The sequence below is a fragment of the Cryptomeria japonica genome, chromosome 4 (assembly GCF_030272615.1).
Source record: "Cryptomeria japonica chromosome 4, Sugi_1.0, whole genome shotgun sequence".
NCBI classification, from domain to species: domain Eukaryota; kingdom Viridiplantae; phylum Streptophyta; class Pinopsida; order Cupressales; family Cupressaceae; genus Cryptomeria; species Cryptomeria japonica.
This window is the reverse complement of record NC_081408.1, coordinates 536,766,773-536,782,559: the sequence shown is the minus strand read 5'-3', so window position 1 is coordinate 536,782,559 and position 15,787 is coordinate 536,766,773. Positions and strand designations below refer to the sequence as shown.

The following is a 15,787-nucleotide window of genomic DNA, read 5'->3' as shown; positions in this document are numbered from 1 at the left end:
CCTCCAACCAAATCACCATAAGGGTTTTGTTTTCCTCATCTTTAAATGGGACAGACCACTCATTTGAGTTTGGTTTGATCTCTCCATCCTCGTCCACTCCAAACCCACTTCTGTGCTATGCTTGGTTTAAAATTCCTGTCCTGCTCCCATTCTTGCTCATGTCTATCATGCTCAAATATAAAAAGATTCTTGTTGCAAGGAATATATTGGCACAATTGTGCCCCTTGTGTGATTACCAATACTTTTCATGTAGAAATAATTTGTATGTGCAATATAGTATTGTGTAATTCATTTGTGTCAATTATCTAAGAACATAATTAAGTCAGAAAATACAAAATTAAATATGTGGATTAATGCAGGTTGTCATGTATGATGAACCGACTGCTGGTCTTGATCCAATTGCGTCCACTGTTGTTGAGGATCTTATCCGCTCTGTCCACATTAAAGGATGTGATGCAGTGGGGAAACCTGGGAAGATTGCTTCATATATTGTTGTAACCCATCAACATAGCACAATAAGGCGGGCAGTTGACAGGTAAGTTTAATGCTTTGGATATATATATATATATATATACTGCTACTATAGGCACACATCCTTTGAAGTTTGCATTGATTTAAAATGATTGACTTGTCTAGCAATTTCAACATAAAGGTCACTCAAATGTTTGCCTCATTGATATTTTTTGACATCAATTATATTGATTTGGCAGGTTGCTCTTCCTTCATGAAGGTCGGATAGTCTGGCAAGGTATGACACAGGAGTTTGAAACATCAACTAATCCTATCGTTCAACAGGTAACTTGCTCTTAATAATTCTTATAGATCATCCTCATATTACTTAGTTTAGCATATGAAGCTTGATTTCATGATCACAAATTAATACCTACTGGTATTTTTGTTTGTAGTTTGCTGTAGGAAGCTTGGATGGACCTATTCAGTACTGATAATTTTTTTATGAGGCTATAAATAGCAAATTGTACCAGCTTTGCAGAAATTGTAGTGCAGAGAGAGTGTCTTTACACGTTTTGCATGTAATCTGTACCTTATACCAACAAGCTCTACATTTAGAGAAGATGGCTGTTATAATTTCCAATCTTCCACATTGTTTTCTTATTCTGTACTGAGTGCTTGGTTATTTGAGGCAATCATCCAGTTTGATTTCTTTGTATCAGCTTCCTAAAAGAGAATAAAATGCAATGGGTCCTCCACGTGGATTCCTACTTTTCAGATAGATTTTTGTGTGGTGTTGGGCTTAATTTAAATTCAATCTGGACTTAGGACCAAGCAACATTGGAGAATATTATGTTTTCTGTCCTACAGAGAAGCAATACATTTGCTCTTATTATTAAACATTAAATACTAACAATATCAGTCACATTGTCACTCGTATATAGTGCACAATACGAGTTTCCTGCGATGAATCAGACTGCAATCTTTTGTTTTAAATATGATTCTGATTCCCATTTCATTCCTACCTTTGCATTTACGGCCCTAAAAAATATTTTGATGGTTCACTGAATCTTAAAGATCTTAACAGGCAAAGGCTCATGAATTGCTGTATATGTGTTGCTCAAAGGTAACCTATACTTGTGAATTATGATTCAACATTTACCCTCTAATTTTGGTTTGGGAAGGCAAAATATTATCAAAACGATGTTTTCAAGTCCATGAGAATGAGTGAAAGAAGCTTCTGGAAAAAACTGCTTCAAATAAAACACAATTTATTTAAGAAGGTAAAATCTAAAATATTGTAACTGGTGTTGAGTTTTGATCAGATTATAATGCAACCTCTACAGTTTAATAATTTTGCACTCCCGAATACGCCTTGCTCAAATGTAATTATGAACTGCAGTATATATATATATTTGACTTCTTATTATGGATAGCATTCTTCATGAACTGCTGTATTTCAAATCCTTCTTGTATCACCGTATATATTATCGATCTCTTGCTGCGTCCTCTTTTTTAATTTATATTATTGCTTCAAAGGAAATGAATCATATTAAAATACGATGCCACATGACTTCCTAAGAAGTCGCGACTCTTCACTAATAGACCCGATGACTATTGGAATCAAAACCGATTCATATATAATCAGTTATGTATAATTGATTTAATTAAGTTGATTATTAACCACAGCGATAACAAGTCAATCATTAACCAATACGATAATAATCGATCATAACCAAACATCGATTATGAATGCAAGTCGATAGTTGGATATGTACGTTGAAGGTAATCATTAACTATATTTATTAAACATCACATAGAAACATTTAATACCATTTTCATTAATAGTCGGCATACGTAATTGTCTAAGGCCGATAGGCCATTTAGACAATTGTGTTGTCTCTATCGGCCCTGATGGAGTCCGACCGTAGCTATTCTATCATCAACACTCCCTCTTAGCTAGGGAGGAATCCTTCTTAATTTCTATAAGTTACATCGCCTCATCATGATGATTGACCACACTGGCTACATCCATTTGTGAAAAGGAAAGATATCACCTTACTGTGATGTCAACCATCGTGGCTCTTTCATATATATCACTTCATGTGATATCAATCATTATGGATTATCCATAGATATCACCTCACGTGGTATCAATCATTATGGCATATCCATAGATATCACCTCACATGATATCAACTATTATGGTTTATACATAGATATCTCCTCATGTAATATCCACCATTATGGAATGTCCACAGATATCACCTCACAAGATATCAACCATTATGGTTTATCCATAGATATCTCCTCATGTAATATCCACCATTATGGCATGTCCACAGATATCACCTCACGAGATATCAACCATTATTGTAAGCTTAGTATGGTGGAGAATGAAGCCAGAGCTGCAACTGAGTCTCAACATCATTGATTTAGTTATATATTATACTAATGCATTCTTCTAATTGAGAATAGATGTTTAATGTATAAACTCTTGTTAATGCATTTCTCCTTGAGAGAGACTTGAGGTGAAAGCCCTTATCTCCACCCTTTGATATGGCTCATGGTGGATGTCATGTGTGTGACGCCATGACAACACTACATGAGAGAATCCGTGGAGATTTTCTTGTACTTAAGTGTTTATCTTCTGGATGAGCCATGGTGAATATCATTGTGAGGTGACGATCTCACAATGCTGAACACTTGTACATCATACCATTATTGTGAGGTGATGGCTCATCCAGAAGATGAACACTTAAGTACAAGAAAATCTCCACGGATTCTCTCATGTAGTGTTGTCATGGCGTCACACACATGACATCCACCATGAGCCATATCAAAGGGTGGAGATAAGGGCTTTCACCTCAAGTCTCTCTCAAGGAGAAATGCATTAACAAGAGTTTATACATTAAACATCTATTCTCAATTAGAAGAATGCATTAGTATAATATATAACTAAATCAATAATGTTGAGACTCAGTTGCAGCTATGGCTTCATTTTCCACCATACTAAGCTTACCTTGAAAATACACAACTTTATTTTGAAGAGAGGCTTGGTGAGAATGTTTGTCCTCTTCTCATTAGTACTAATGTATCTTAGCTGAATAGCATACATTTTCACCATGTCTCTAACATAGTGATACTTGATCTCCACGTGCTTTGACCTTTCATGAAATACAAGGTTGGAGTCTGCATCACTCTTGGTGTATTCCAAGTTCCCCAAGTATTTATCTATCCAGGAATATCATGACCTAGGAGTCGGCATAAAGGCCTTCCACCCTACATACATAGGTCTCCATACCATGAATCATAGTCCTTTGATTGATTACTAGAGAAACCATCTTGACATGGTCCACTCCCTCTGAACCAATATGACCAAGATCCTTGGATATCAATCGAAGCACATTCTCTTAGTTGCTCCCTCTGTAACGGAAGCATCCTCTGCTCACATGGTCCCAATCATGGAAGATATCTTGCTTTAGGAGATTCTCATCACTTGGTATGATTTTCATAGTGTTGGAAGTGCCAGATCCAAAGCCATCATGGATCTACTGTCATAAGATCGAGCCCTAGGCAGGAATATGACCATCCTGAGATTTAGAACAAAATCTCCTTGCAGTGCGCTCCCTCTCACTGGAAGAGCCTTCTTGTCTCATGTTGCTTCGTAACCCTGGATGCTATCATCACCTGCACAAATGCCTCTATGGCTTACACAAGTGAATTGCACTTTTGCAGATAAATATTTGTTTTGGAAATGCAGAATCTCCACTAAAGTCCTCTGTACATTCTTCTTGAATTTCAATCTCTTTATCACAAATAGAACTTCAAAACTCTATAACTTGAAAAGCAACACGTCGTGATTCTAAAGATGCCATGTATGTAAGGGACAAGTTTCTCATAGTAAATTGAAGAAATTTAAAAAAACAAGATATCCAAATGCAACTTGTCGTAAGCAAACATCTGCTGACAATGTTGTTTTACAAATAACACGCATAATGTAATTGCATATATTAATAACTACATATGAAATTCATGAACATTATTCAACAATAAAACTTATCTCTTTCAAATCAAAATATGAATCCATCTGCATCCTTTTGTGGAAGAGTCACACCAACATCCGCAATGGAAGCTTGCGGCATAGTCCTGGTTGGACATTTCATTGCGTGGTGACCATATTTGTCACATCTAAAGCATTGGATTTCTGAAATATCCTTTTCTTCCTTTGAAGTGTCCTTTCTTACCTTTCTTCTTCGAGGAGTGAGAGGCAAGAACATGAATATCTTCATTTGTGGAACTTTGATCAAAGCCTCTTGTGACCAATCTTGACTCTTCTTGAATGCAGTCTATCTTCAATTGATCAAACTTAGGAATTTTTTATCTTGCGCTTATCCCTTGAATAAATGACTCCCAAGATGAAGGAAGACCATTGAGTGCCAACATGGTTAACTCTTTGCCCTCTATAGTGTGTCCAATGGTAGAGAGTTGATCTCTCAATTCAGTAATCCTCATGAAGTATGAGGTGATATGGATTCTTCTTTCGTCGTTTTGATGATGTGAAGTTGTTGCTTTAATGCAAGGGCTCGACTGGTGTTGTTTATCTCATACATCTCCTCTAATGCTTTGAACATGTCATATGATGTCTCCAACTTGGAGATAATTGGCACGATGTGATATTTCACTGAATCAACCAACATCTTCATTGCTTTATGGTTCTTTCTCTTCCATTGAAGCTTCTCATCCTCTTCGGTTGGTTCTAGTATGGCTTTCTTCACGAATTCGTCTAATTCATTTCCCCCAAGGCAAGCATAATTCTAAACTTCCAAGATACGAAGTTTAATGCTCCCTCAAGTCTATCTTCAACTCTAATTCCATTCACCATCTTGACGTTGATAGAAGTAGTCGAACTTGAAGACAATAGTAGAAGATAACCCTGCCTCTATAAATCTGATATGATCTTTTCTTAGGCATGCTTTGATACCATGTTGAGTTTTGACCAAATTATAATGCAATCTCTACATTTTAATATTTATGCACTCCTGAATACGCCTTGCTCAAATGTAATTATGAACTGCAGTATATATATATTCGACTTCTTATTACGTATAGCATTCTTCACGAACTGTATTTCAAATCCTTCTTGTATCGCTGTATATATTATCGATCTCTTGCTACATCCTCTTTTTTAATTTATACTATTGCTTCAAAGAAAATGAATCATATTAAAATACGATGCCACATGACTTCCTAAGAAGTCGTGACTCTTCACTAATAGACCCGATGACTATTGGAATCAAAACCGATTCATATATAATCAGTTATGTATAATCGATTTAACTAAGTTGATTATTAACCATAGCGATAACAATTCAATCATTAACCAATACAATAATAAGCATTCATAACCAAACATCGATTATGAATGCAAGTCGATAGTTGGATATGTACGTTGAAGGTAATCATTAACTATATTTATTAAACGGCACATATAAACATTTAATATCATTCTCATTAATAGCCGGCATATGTAATTGTCTAAGGCCGATAGGCCATTTAGACAATTACATTGTCTCTGTCGGCCCTAATGGAGTCCGACCGTAGCTATTCTATCATCAACAACTGGGATTATTGATAGTCAGTGTACTCATTAAAAAATCCAATTGAAGGGGTCCTGTAAAAGAATGTATAGTCCACTCAAAGTAGGAAGAATAATATGGTTATGCAATGTTTTTTTGCCAGTCCACAAGTGAGTTTGACTCCATATTCAAGTCTGATAACCACCAAAGCACACAATCCGGCAGATGTGATGTTTGAGCAACTTTGAATGGTAAATGTTGGCTGGATCTTGAGTGAATTCATGGACTACAAAATAGGTCACAATGAGTTCACAATGGACTGCTCAAGTTGTGTGTGAAATGGATTGCAAATGGAGACATAAAAAACTATTACATAAGGGTGGCATTTTCCATTTTTCCTTGTTCAAATCATCACAGAGATCCCTTTCTGAGAATTACTCATTAACTTAATGATTGGAACATGTGAGTTGATTAGAAACTACGTATTGAACATTTTGCATGAAGTTTTCTACTTTTATATTGTAAGGTGCTTACAACCTTCATGGGGCAACAAATTAGAGCTAGTTATCATGATGATGATACACAAATCACATAGCACAAAAGATGTAGGTCCCATTTCTCAAAATATTATCTTTAATGTTACATTTTTGTGGTTGTTTTACATGTTTCCCGTGGAATTCAAAGTGACAAGACTTATCAGGTATGAAGAGTTCTGCATGACCGTTACCCTGAGTTCAGAAACATGTTTCTTTCTAAGCTCAGCATGTTGTGTCTGAGTAAAGAATTGTTGAATGTTAAACAATGTTTTAGGTTTGTTGTTGAAGTGTGAGGCAGAAGCATGTAGCATGTAGCATGTAGCATTGTCTATGGAAGCTCTGAACAAAATTGAGAAGTTAAACTTCAAAATAAAAAGCAATATGTCTTTAGTTGTTCTCCTCAAGGAATCTTGCGTGCCATCCATTAGTGAAGCCTTAATTAGTTGTATTTTTTGGGATAAGCTTCTTGCGATTAGCAGACAATCAGGGTTTTGGCCATTACTTAAAAACGACAGACAAATATATTCGGGTAAATGGTTGGAGCATGGGGATATCAAAGATAAGGTGATATTGATACACTTGAATAATCTAAAATGGAACATCTAAATAGTGAAGTGCACATCAAAGAAAAGAAAAGAAAATGTTATAAGCATCAATCTCAAATGCAAATCAGTTATGACGAAATGTATTGTGAAATTGGTTGATTGAACTTGTAGAAGGCACCTGGAACCATGAATTTTTAAGGTATGCTATTTAACAAAAGGTCGGTATATAATAATCTAGGACATCATTACATAGACATTTGCCACTGTAATCAAATGTTTGAAGTTAAATGTCAAGAAAAGCAACAAAACATAGAATACGAGATCTAGTTGGATGATGAGTTTAGGGAAGAATTTTTGTGATAAGAATATTGAAAATTATAATGTAAATTTAAATAAATAAGTACAACAAAATTATATTATTTGAGAGGATTGATTAAACACTGTTTACAAAGGTGTTTTTATAAAAGCATGCTATTCAATTTCCATAACAGATTATTTTTTTGCAGATACTAGTATTTAAGATTAATTACTAATTTATAACACTAACCACACAAACTAACATGAATAAAACACTCTTTTTATTGCAAGTACTCAACAAACTCCCCTCGATATAAAGGGGGAGATGAAAAAAGGGTTTGGGGTCTTTATTACTTATTCTACAATTGGTACAAATTATCTATTACCTCTCACCTTGATTTGGTCATGTAGAAGTATCATTGATTCAATATGCTTCTAATCATCTATACCTTTTGTGTGGATTAAACCACATATATGTCAGTCAACTATAGTAAGCTTGTCTCGTTGTTCAAATTGAACTTAAAATCATCAAATTCAAATCCAGTCAAGATTTTGTGTCAACTTTTCTACCATTTTTTTTGCAAACACTTGTTAGTATGGATTGATCACCACAAATGATTGATTTCCAAAACCTTCAACCTCTTCTTATTAGTCATGAGGGAAAAATAATAGGAGTCCACCACATTCGCTCATCAAAGCTTAAAATAAGAGAAAACCAAAATTGTAACACATTGAACTAAATTTAGACCTATTCATAACATGGTCTTCTAGTGGGAGATGAGTGCAATGAAGACAGGGATGAGCAAAGCGAACCCTAGGTGTGTTGGTATGGGAATGGCTATAACAAAGGAAGCAATTGAGGGGGTTGTCGATGCAGATGAAGATGGAGATGAGATTCAAGCTTGGGCAAAGGTTTGGGTGGAGGAAGATGGTTTTTCTCTATCTACCAATGGTTATTTGCCCTTTGATGGGGAAAGCATTGAGGATGTTTTTTCTAAGGATGATCTGGTGGAAGAGGAGGATGAAATTCTCTTGGATATCCTCCTTGATGCCAATTGGAAAGTAAAAAGGCTTGTTGGAGAGTTTGTGGTGGAGGTTGGAGAATAGTTTTCAAGTATGCAAAAAGGGTCCCTCCAAATTAGCCCCACCTCTTATTGTTGTTCTTGTTCTCTACCCTAATATTGTGGAGGAACTTAGTGAGTTGGATGTTGTGGTTCTTCAAGCCTGCATATTGGTGTGGAATACGATGTGATTGTTGAAATTTTTGATGCACCTATGGCTAATGTTTCTACTTCAGACTGTGATATGATGATTGGGAGTATCGGTGCTTGTATGGTTGTTGTTTTGTCGCCTCATGTTGTTGTTCCTTCTTTGGACCCTAGGGTTTTGGAGAATCTTTGTGCGAAGGTGTGTGGTGCATCTAACCTATAATTAGGTTATGATAGTGATGAGATTGTTGGGAGTTCCTACAAGGTTAAGGAGAATGGATGTTTTCCCATTAATATTCTTGATTCTCTCTTTATTGAGTCACCAGCTTGGCTTAGGAGCTTACTTGGTAGATTCTATGGCAATCATCCCAATATTGATACTATTAGAATTTGGGTTCTTTAGGTTCAAAAACTTGGAAGCAAGGTTGAGTTAATTGCAATGTTGATAGGTTTGTATCATATGATGATTGGTGAGTGTTGCTCATTCTTCTTGCATTTGAAGCATTCTTGTATGTATGCTAATTTTTTAGTCTTTGTATGGTCTTGGGAGTTTTCATGGACTTAAGGTTAGATTTGTAGTGGCATTTTAAAAAAATGAGAAAAGTTGACTTTCTTTTATCCACGCAAGGAAAAAGAGGAAGGAAATTTTTTACAAAGAAAAGGAAAGTTGTGTTGACTAAGTTGATGGTTGTAAGGATTTTCCCTTTTCCATCACTTTCAACAAGAGCCTCTTTCTATAATGATGACCAAGGCTTCATGAGGTTTTCAAGGAGGTGGTTGCACAACTGCAACGTCATGGGAGAGGAGTTGAATAAGTCTTGAAAGACATGTTTAAGATTCTATGTGCCACCATACATGTGGAAGACAAGCATATGTTAGATCTATTTATGTTTCACTAAGACCTCTTAGTGTTATGAAGGATATCTCATCTACTATGTAGGTCCATATGTTTGTACATTAACTTCTCGTACTTTGGTTTGCTAGTGATTCCATGCTATTCTTTGTATAACACATGATAGAAAACACATAATAGATTAGTATGAAACCCTTGTCTTGTTTGGCTACAAAGGAAAAATAGTTATTACACAATGGCATAGATAGTTGCTAGTCTTGCAAGGATATAGTAAAAGGGTAGAGCTCATTTCATTTGCCACATTCTATGAATCCTTTTACATACTACATGAGGTTTGAAGCCTACGAAACATTCAAGAAAAAGAGAGGATAGTCAAGTCTCAACAATCTAAGGGTTGATGAGTATGAGAGTCAAACAAAGTAAAATTTTCTAAGAATTTAAGAGGGCAGATCAAGAACTTAGTGTAGAATCTTGAGTAGGTTTGAGAAAGCAATCATCTTAACAAGAAAGGCATACAATGAAGAATACCCTTAAGCAATCATGAAGGACAAGATGAGCTCAAGACATGCTATATCAACTAGAAGATATTCTATGGTCAGATGAATAAGGAGCACAAGTTTTGAGGTTGGTGTAAATCAAATGGCAATTGTTATTTGCACCAAACATAAAAATGATCAGAAAGTAACATGCAACAATCATTTGTATGGAGGACAATATTGAAAGAGCAAATATAATGAGCAATGACCATTCATAAATGGTTAAAAGTAACATACCATAGCGCAAGAGTGTGACAATCACATTGAAAGTACAAGAAAAAAACAATCAACTGAGCAGCGCTTCTCACTATAAAAGGATGAAGAATTTCAAGATCAAGGATCTTGAAAATTTGATTGTAAAATAAAAAGATGAACAAGCACGTTTGTAGAGACAGTAAGCTACCTAATTAGTAGTCATCATTCAGGGCAATCATGACTGGTTGTGAAAGGAAATTTTGAATTTATGACAAGCATGAGGTTTCAATAGGTCACAATGTTATGACAAGGTCTTTTAAGGACATTGATATAGCAGTTTTGACGATAAGAAAAGAAATACTTTGAGGTGATAGTTGAATGAAACAAGAGGAAAGACATTGTCATGAGAAATGGTGATATATGACAATCATGGTATAAAAAGACAACTTGATGCAAAGGAAGGCCATAGGATACTCATCAAGAGATAACAAAATAGTCTTATTCAAAAACCAGTCAAAATGAGCTTTACAACCCTTATACAAATGTAGACAAAACTCAAAAGGGACAATGGTATTTTAAGATATTAAATTGATAGTTACATTGATTAGATGGTAAAGTGCATCCAAGGAATGAAGTTTTTAAAGACCATACATCTTTGAATACTATTAGCATATAAAAGAGGATATAACTGTGTTGGTGTGACAATGCTTACCTTGAAATGGAGGATAGTTCTATGATAGAAAAGTAGTGACAATGATCTTATGAGGATAGAAAGTATGACAATCAAGCATAGGAGAAATGGAGCACGTGATGGTGGTATAAATTTTAAAGGACTCACATGTTTCAAATAGCAGAGATTAACAAATGGAGAAGAGAAATCTCATTTAAAGACTACCATAGAAGGACTGTGTAAGCAAAGTGGTAGAGGTTGAAGATCCTTTGGATGAAATGATAGTTAGAGTCCATGTAGCTGATGTTGTCACTTACAACATCTTGGTTGATGGACCTCTATAGTAAAAGTGGTAAAGGATGCCTTGATTGTGTTAGATGAACAAGTCAAGAACAACATAGAAGAAGGTAGAGGGTCATTTGTAGAGATTCACATGTATAGAAATATGGTGGTGATAGCCTTGTGATGGGATGATAGACTAGAAAGAGTATAGCCCATAAGGAAATCACAATGTTTGACAATCCAATTAGATACTAGAAAGACACCACAGTCCAAATAGAATTGCTACATATGGAGGATAATCTATAAATATGACAGTCATGTGGTCTAAACCAAAGAACAAGGCATGTTTTGTCACATAAAAGAGTCATTCAATAGTCACAATGATAGTTCATAGACTCATTTTGTTTCAAGCGCTAGTAGATAGTTTGGATGTCAAAAGACAAGACAAAGTCTATGATAGTCAAAACATTGGATAAAGGATGATGAGTTGATTTTCAATTGAAGAAGACAACCATTAATGATGTGACAATAGGAAGAGTTTAAAGAGCAATATAGTGACCAATCATGCATAGCTTGTGACTAAGCATGATGAGTAAGAATTCTGAAATCTTCAAGTCATTTGATAGTACGACTATGAAGATAAGAAAATATCAAAGAGAGAGTCAAAAGAGGAAAGATCAACAAGCACAAGGATAGTCAAAGATCAATTTATAGTCACGAGGGGCGGTGATGTGTTTGAAATGAAGAATGAAATGACATGAAGCTGAAGAAAGGTTGAAATATGGCATATTCATATATGAAGGCCTTTATCACTATCAATGATAAGTGTGAGGATGATCAGACAAAGATCCATAAAGGGATAATATTTGATGTGTGTATTCCAACAAACAAAAATTAGACCTTTAGAGTAAGTTCTAACTTGAAATAAGCTTAAAGAGTGGGTTCTCAACATGTATGAAATGTCACAAACAAACAAATAAAGGTGATATCCCAGTACCATAACAATGAAGGTTGCTTGCATGGAAGAAAAAAGATATGCAAGCTACAACAATATGCAGTCAAGAAGATGCCAAGAATAGTCATACCAAAATGTAAAGAGGCAGTCCAAAATTTTATCATTATTGGCATGAAGATAAAGTTTCATACAAGAATTAAGTAATCGTGATAGTCCTTACTTTGAAATGGCAGTGATCAAGTACAAATTTCCAAGAAAAGGAAGCCAAGATAATCATAATAGGTTCAAAGAGAAGCCCTCAAACCATGTAGGACAATCATGATGGAGATTTGTCAATATGCATGAGGAGAGTAGTGGTCATTAGTAAATGTGTAATGGCTTAATAAGTGAGAAAAGGGCAGCCCTATGCTAATGCTCTATCCATATTTTTGCCTCAAAGAGATGGTAAAAAATGATGTGGGATATTGATAGCTTTTGAATGCACATATGATATGGTTTGAAGTGAAATAAGGCAAACCTATGAATGAACAGTCCCAAAATGCACAATGATAGTTTGTTTATCGCTATAACTGATAAATTAAATATAGGAAATAATAATGTACATGGCAATACATACCAAACACAACAGTAAATATATATCTTTATTCGCACATGCAATTATTACAAAGAAGAAGACCAGAGATGGTCGGCCAAGGATTACAATAGATCTGACTATCCCATACTACCTTCCTTGGTGATACACAGCATATTTAAAGGACCCAACGGTTGTCGCAAGGTACACAACTATCAACCAACCAACACCTAACTACTTGAGAGTGACAACCCACTTAATACAATTAATTAATACATTGTCAAATAACAAATATTATCAAATATATCCATAGGCAATTGTTGTCACAAAAGTTTGGACCCTTGATGAACAACCTTGATCATCAACCTTGTGACACATTGAAACAGCCTCCAAGTGTGGGACCTTGCATATTGTGAGGTTGAGTCTCAAGAGAAGGTTGACTTCCTTATCAATCTGATGCGGGTGTTGGTCTATCCCAATACCAATGAATCCTAATCTATTGATCTGAGGGGGAAAAGGGAGAAAGAATGCTTGAAAGGGGAAATGAGGTTTGCACCTAGATTGAATTTGATCTTCCCTACCTATACTGCACAAAACATCAATAAGAACTACCCAAAGGATGCACAAGATTCTATCCAAATTGGAGTCCTAAGTGAAGAGTGAAGGTTAGAATTCTTGTAGATGAAGAGAGGAACTAAAACTAGTCCACAAATGACATTGAAAGAGGGATTAACACAATCACCTACACTAATGAAACAGATAATAATGCATTCAGACAAGAAGGTAAACAAATTACACAATTTGTTTGAACTAAATAAAGGCAAAATAGATTAATTCTATTGATATGAAGGAAAAACAAATTTTACAGATGCAGAAGAAAAAAGACATGAATTTTTGTAGGAGAAAGGAGGAGATCCCTGAGACAAGCTACAAAATTGCCTTTGTAGTTTAGGCATAACTCAGATTGGGTTACAATTAGAAACCCTAACCCTAGTAGGGTTAGGTAACAAAATATCAGAGAGAGGATCAATTCGAGAAATTGATCTGATCTTGTGTGATCAACACTCTGAAATATCTTTTTCAATCTCGGAAGAAACAACAAATCCTTGTAGATGAAGAAAGCTCTGATCTGATTTGCATCATGGTGGTACCGTAGAGGCAAAAAAGTCTTCAATCTATCGGGTGTTGACTAAGTAGAGAAAGAGATTTCGACCATCCAATCGGTCATCAATCATGATAGGGATTTGAATCCTAATAGTACCTGCAAGTTTGAATCTTGACAATGAAATCCTCCATGGTGCGTGAAGATGGATGTGCGCGAGCGTGCCACATAATTGTCTAAGGGGGGTAAAAGAGTTTGAAACGTAGCCACCCGATCATCCTTAAGTAAAAATCCACGGCCTCCATCATGCCACGTATCGGGCTAGACCCACAGACCTATCTCTATGCATGGAAAGGGCCCCACAATAGGTCGTGGCCTTTTCAACAAGACATGGCCTTTCAGCCAAACACAAAACCCGCTTCGCCGGCCATAGAAAGTCTGACCGAAAAGGCCCTCATCACCTGGGTCCCACCAATCTGAGTGTTGGTCGAGACCGCCTCGCAGTCGTTGACTTGTCCACCTGGGATGACGTATCATGCAAGACTCTCCATGCCCTTCAGCCCTTTCGGTTAGACGCAGCTTTTCGCCAAGATGCATTTTCATTTTTGTCGCCATCAATAGTCTAGCCGAAAAGGCCCTTCGTTATCTCCTATAGGTCAGGTCCCACCATGATCGATGACATGGCCATGACATGTCATTGGGTCCCGCCATGGACTTGAACCCTTTTTGCCAAGACCGGTCCCTTTGGCAAGACGAGTTTTTGCCTATGTCGCTCATAGAAGGTTTGGTCGAAAAGGGGAAGTTTGCCAAGACAAGGCCCACAATCCTATCGATAAAGGCAGGAGTTCAACAAGAGAAGGCCCTTTCGCCAAGACCCAAAGCTCACCCTACCGAGAGAGAAGTTATGTTGAAAAGCCTTGCAGGCCCCGCTAGCAAGTAGAAGGTTAAGAAGAAATTGTCCTTGCCACAAACTTGAACCCTCCAGCCGATAGGTCTTTGTGATTCGACCGCGTGACCCAATCAACGTTCGAATAGAAAATTAGAGCCCAAAAATATTTTAAAGGCTTAAAAGCCTTAACACTTAGGTTTTGTGATTTTAGGGCTCAAAAAAGAGGTTTCCTCTCGGAGTTTTTTAGCCAATGAAATGTCTTAGATCAATAATCTTCAGGGCTAAGGTTGACATGAAAATAGTCAACATTTTTGGTGACTTAGAGGGGTGACAAGCCTTCTTGGGCAAAAGACCAGGGGCTTTAAATATTCCATTGGGCATAGAGTCAAGGTATGAAAGAGAACAACAAAAATTTTGCCCCTACAACTTGTGAAACATCAAAATTTCGCCATTCTGGAAAGAACGGCCTATGCACTTCATGAAAAAACAAAAAAAATATTTACAAATATTTACAAGAAACCTGAAAATTTCCCTAACCACATGCTTTGAGGTGAATACCATTAAGTGCAATAGGGAGGGCTTGACCATTCAACCTTGACAAATTGAAAGAATTTTCCTCCTTGCAGCCTGTAATCACATAAGGACCACTCCATATTGCATCAAAATTTGAGTGTCTTCCTTACTCTATCGGCATCCCACTTCAGGACAAGGTCTCCAACTTTGAAGGTCCTAAAAGGAGCCTTCTTGTCAAAATATCTCTTCACTTGTCCCTGATGGAAACCTAGGGTCTACATACCCCTTTCTTTGACTTCTTCTAGTTCTATGAGTTCTGCATACCTGATTGACATGGCATCATTTTCTAGGAGCTCTAGTTGGTGTGCTAAATCAAGAGAAGGTAACTCAAGGGATAAGGGAAGCCTTGCTTCGCTCCCATATACCAACATGAAGGGTGAGTTACCTAATGCCCTTTTTGGAGTGATTCTATCATCCCATAGATTTGTTCTCAACTTTAGGTGCCAAGACCTTTGATTATCATTGAGAATCCTTTTGATGATCCTGATGAGATTCTTGTTAGAAGACTCGGCTAGGCCATTGCCTTGAGGGTAATAATTTGATGAT

The 15,787-nt window shown here is 36.4% G+C and overlaps 1 protein-coding gene across 1 annotated transcript in view; it reads left to right on the top strand.

Moving 5' to 3' along the window:
* Nucleotides 1-1,474, top strand: part of LOC131044115 (protein TRIGALACTOSYLDIACYLGLYCEROL 3, chloroplastic) — a 152,195-nt gene extending 150,721 nt beyond the window's left edge. The window contains exons 8-10 of the mRNA XM_057977367.2: nucleotides 360-535; nucleotides 711-795; nucleotides 906-1,474. Of these exons, the coding sequence (XP_057833350.1) occupies nucleotides 360-535; nucleotides 711-795; nucleotides 906-944 (300 nt within the window). The 3' untranslated portion in view covers nucleotides 945-1,474. The remainder of the gene's footprint in view (nucleotides 1-359; nucleotides 536-710; nucleotides 796-905) is intronic.
* Nucleotides 1,475-15,787: the final 14,313 nt, after the last annotated feature.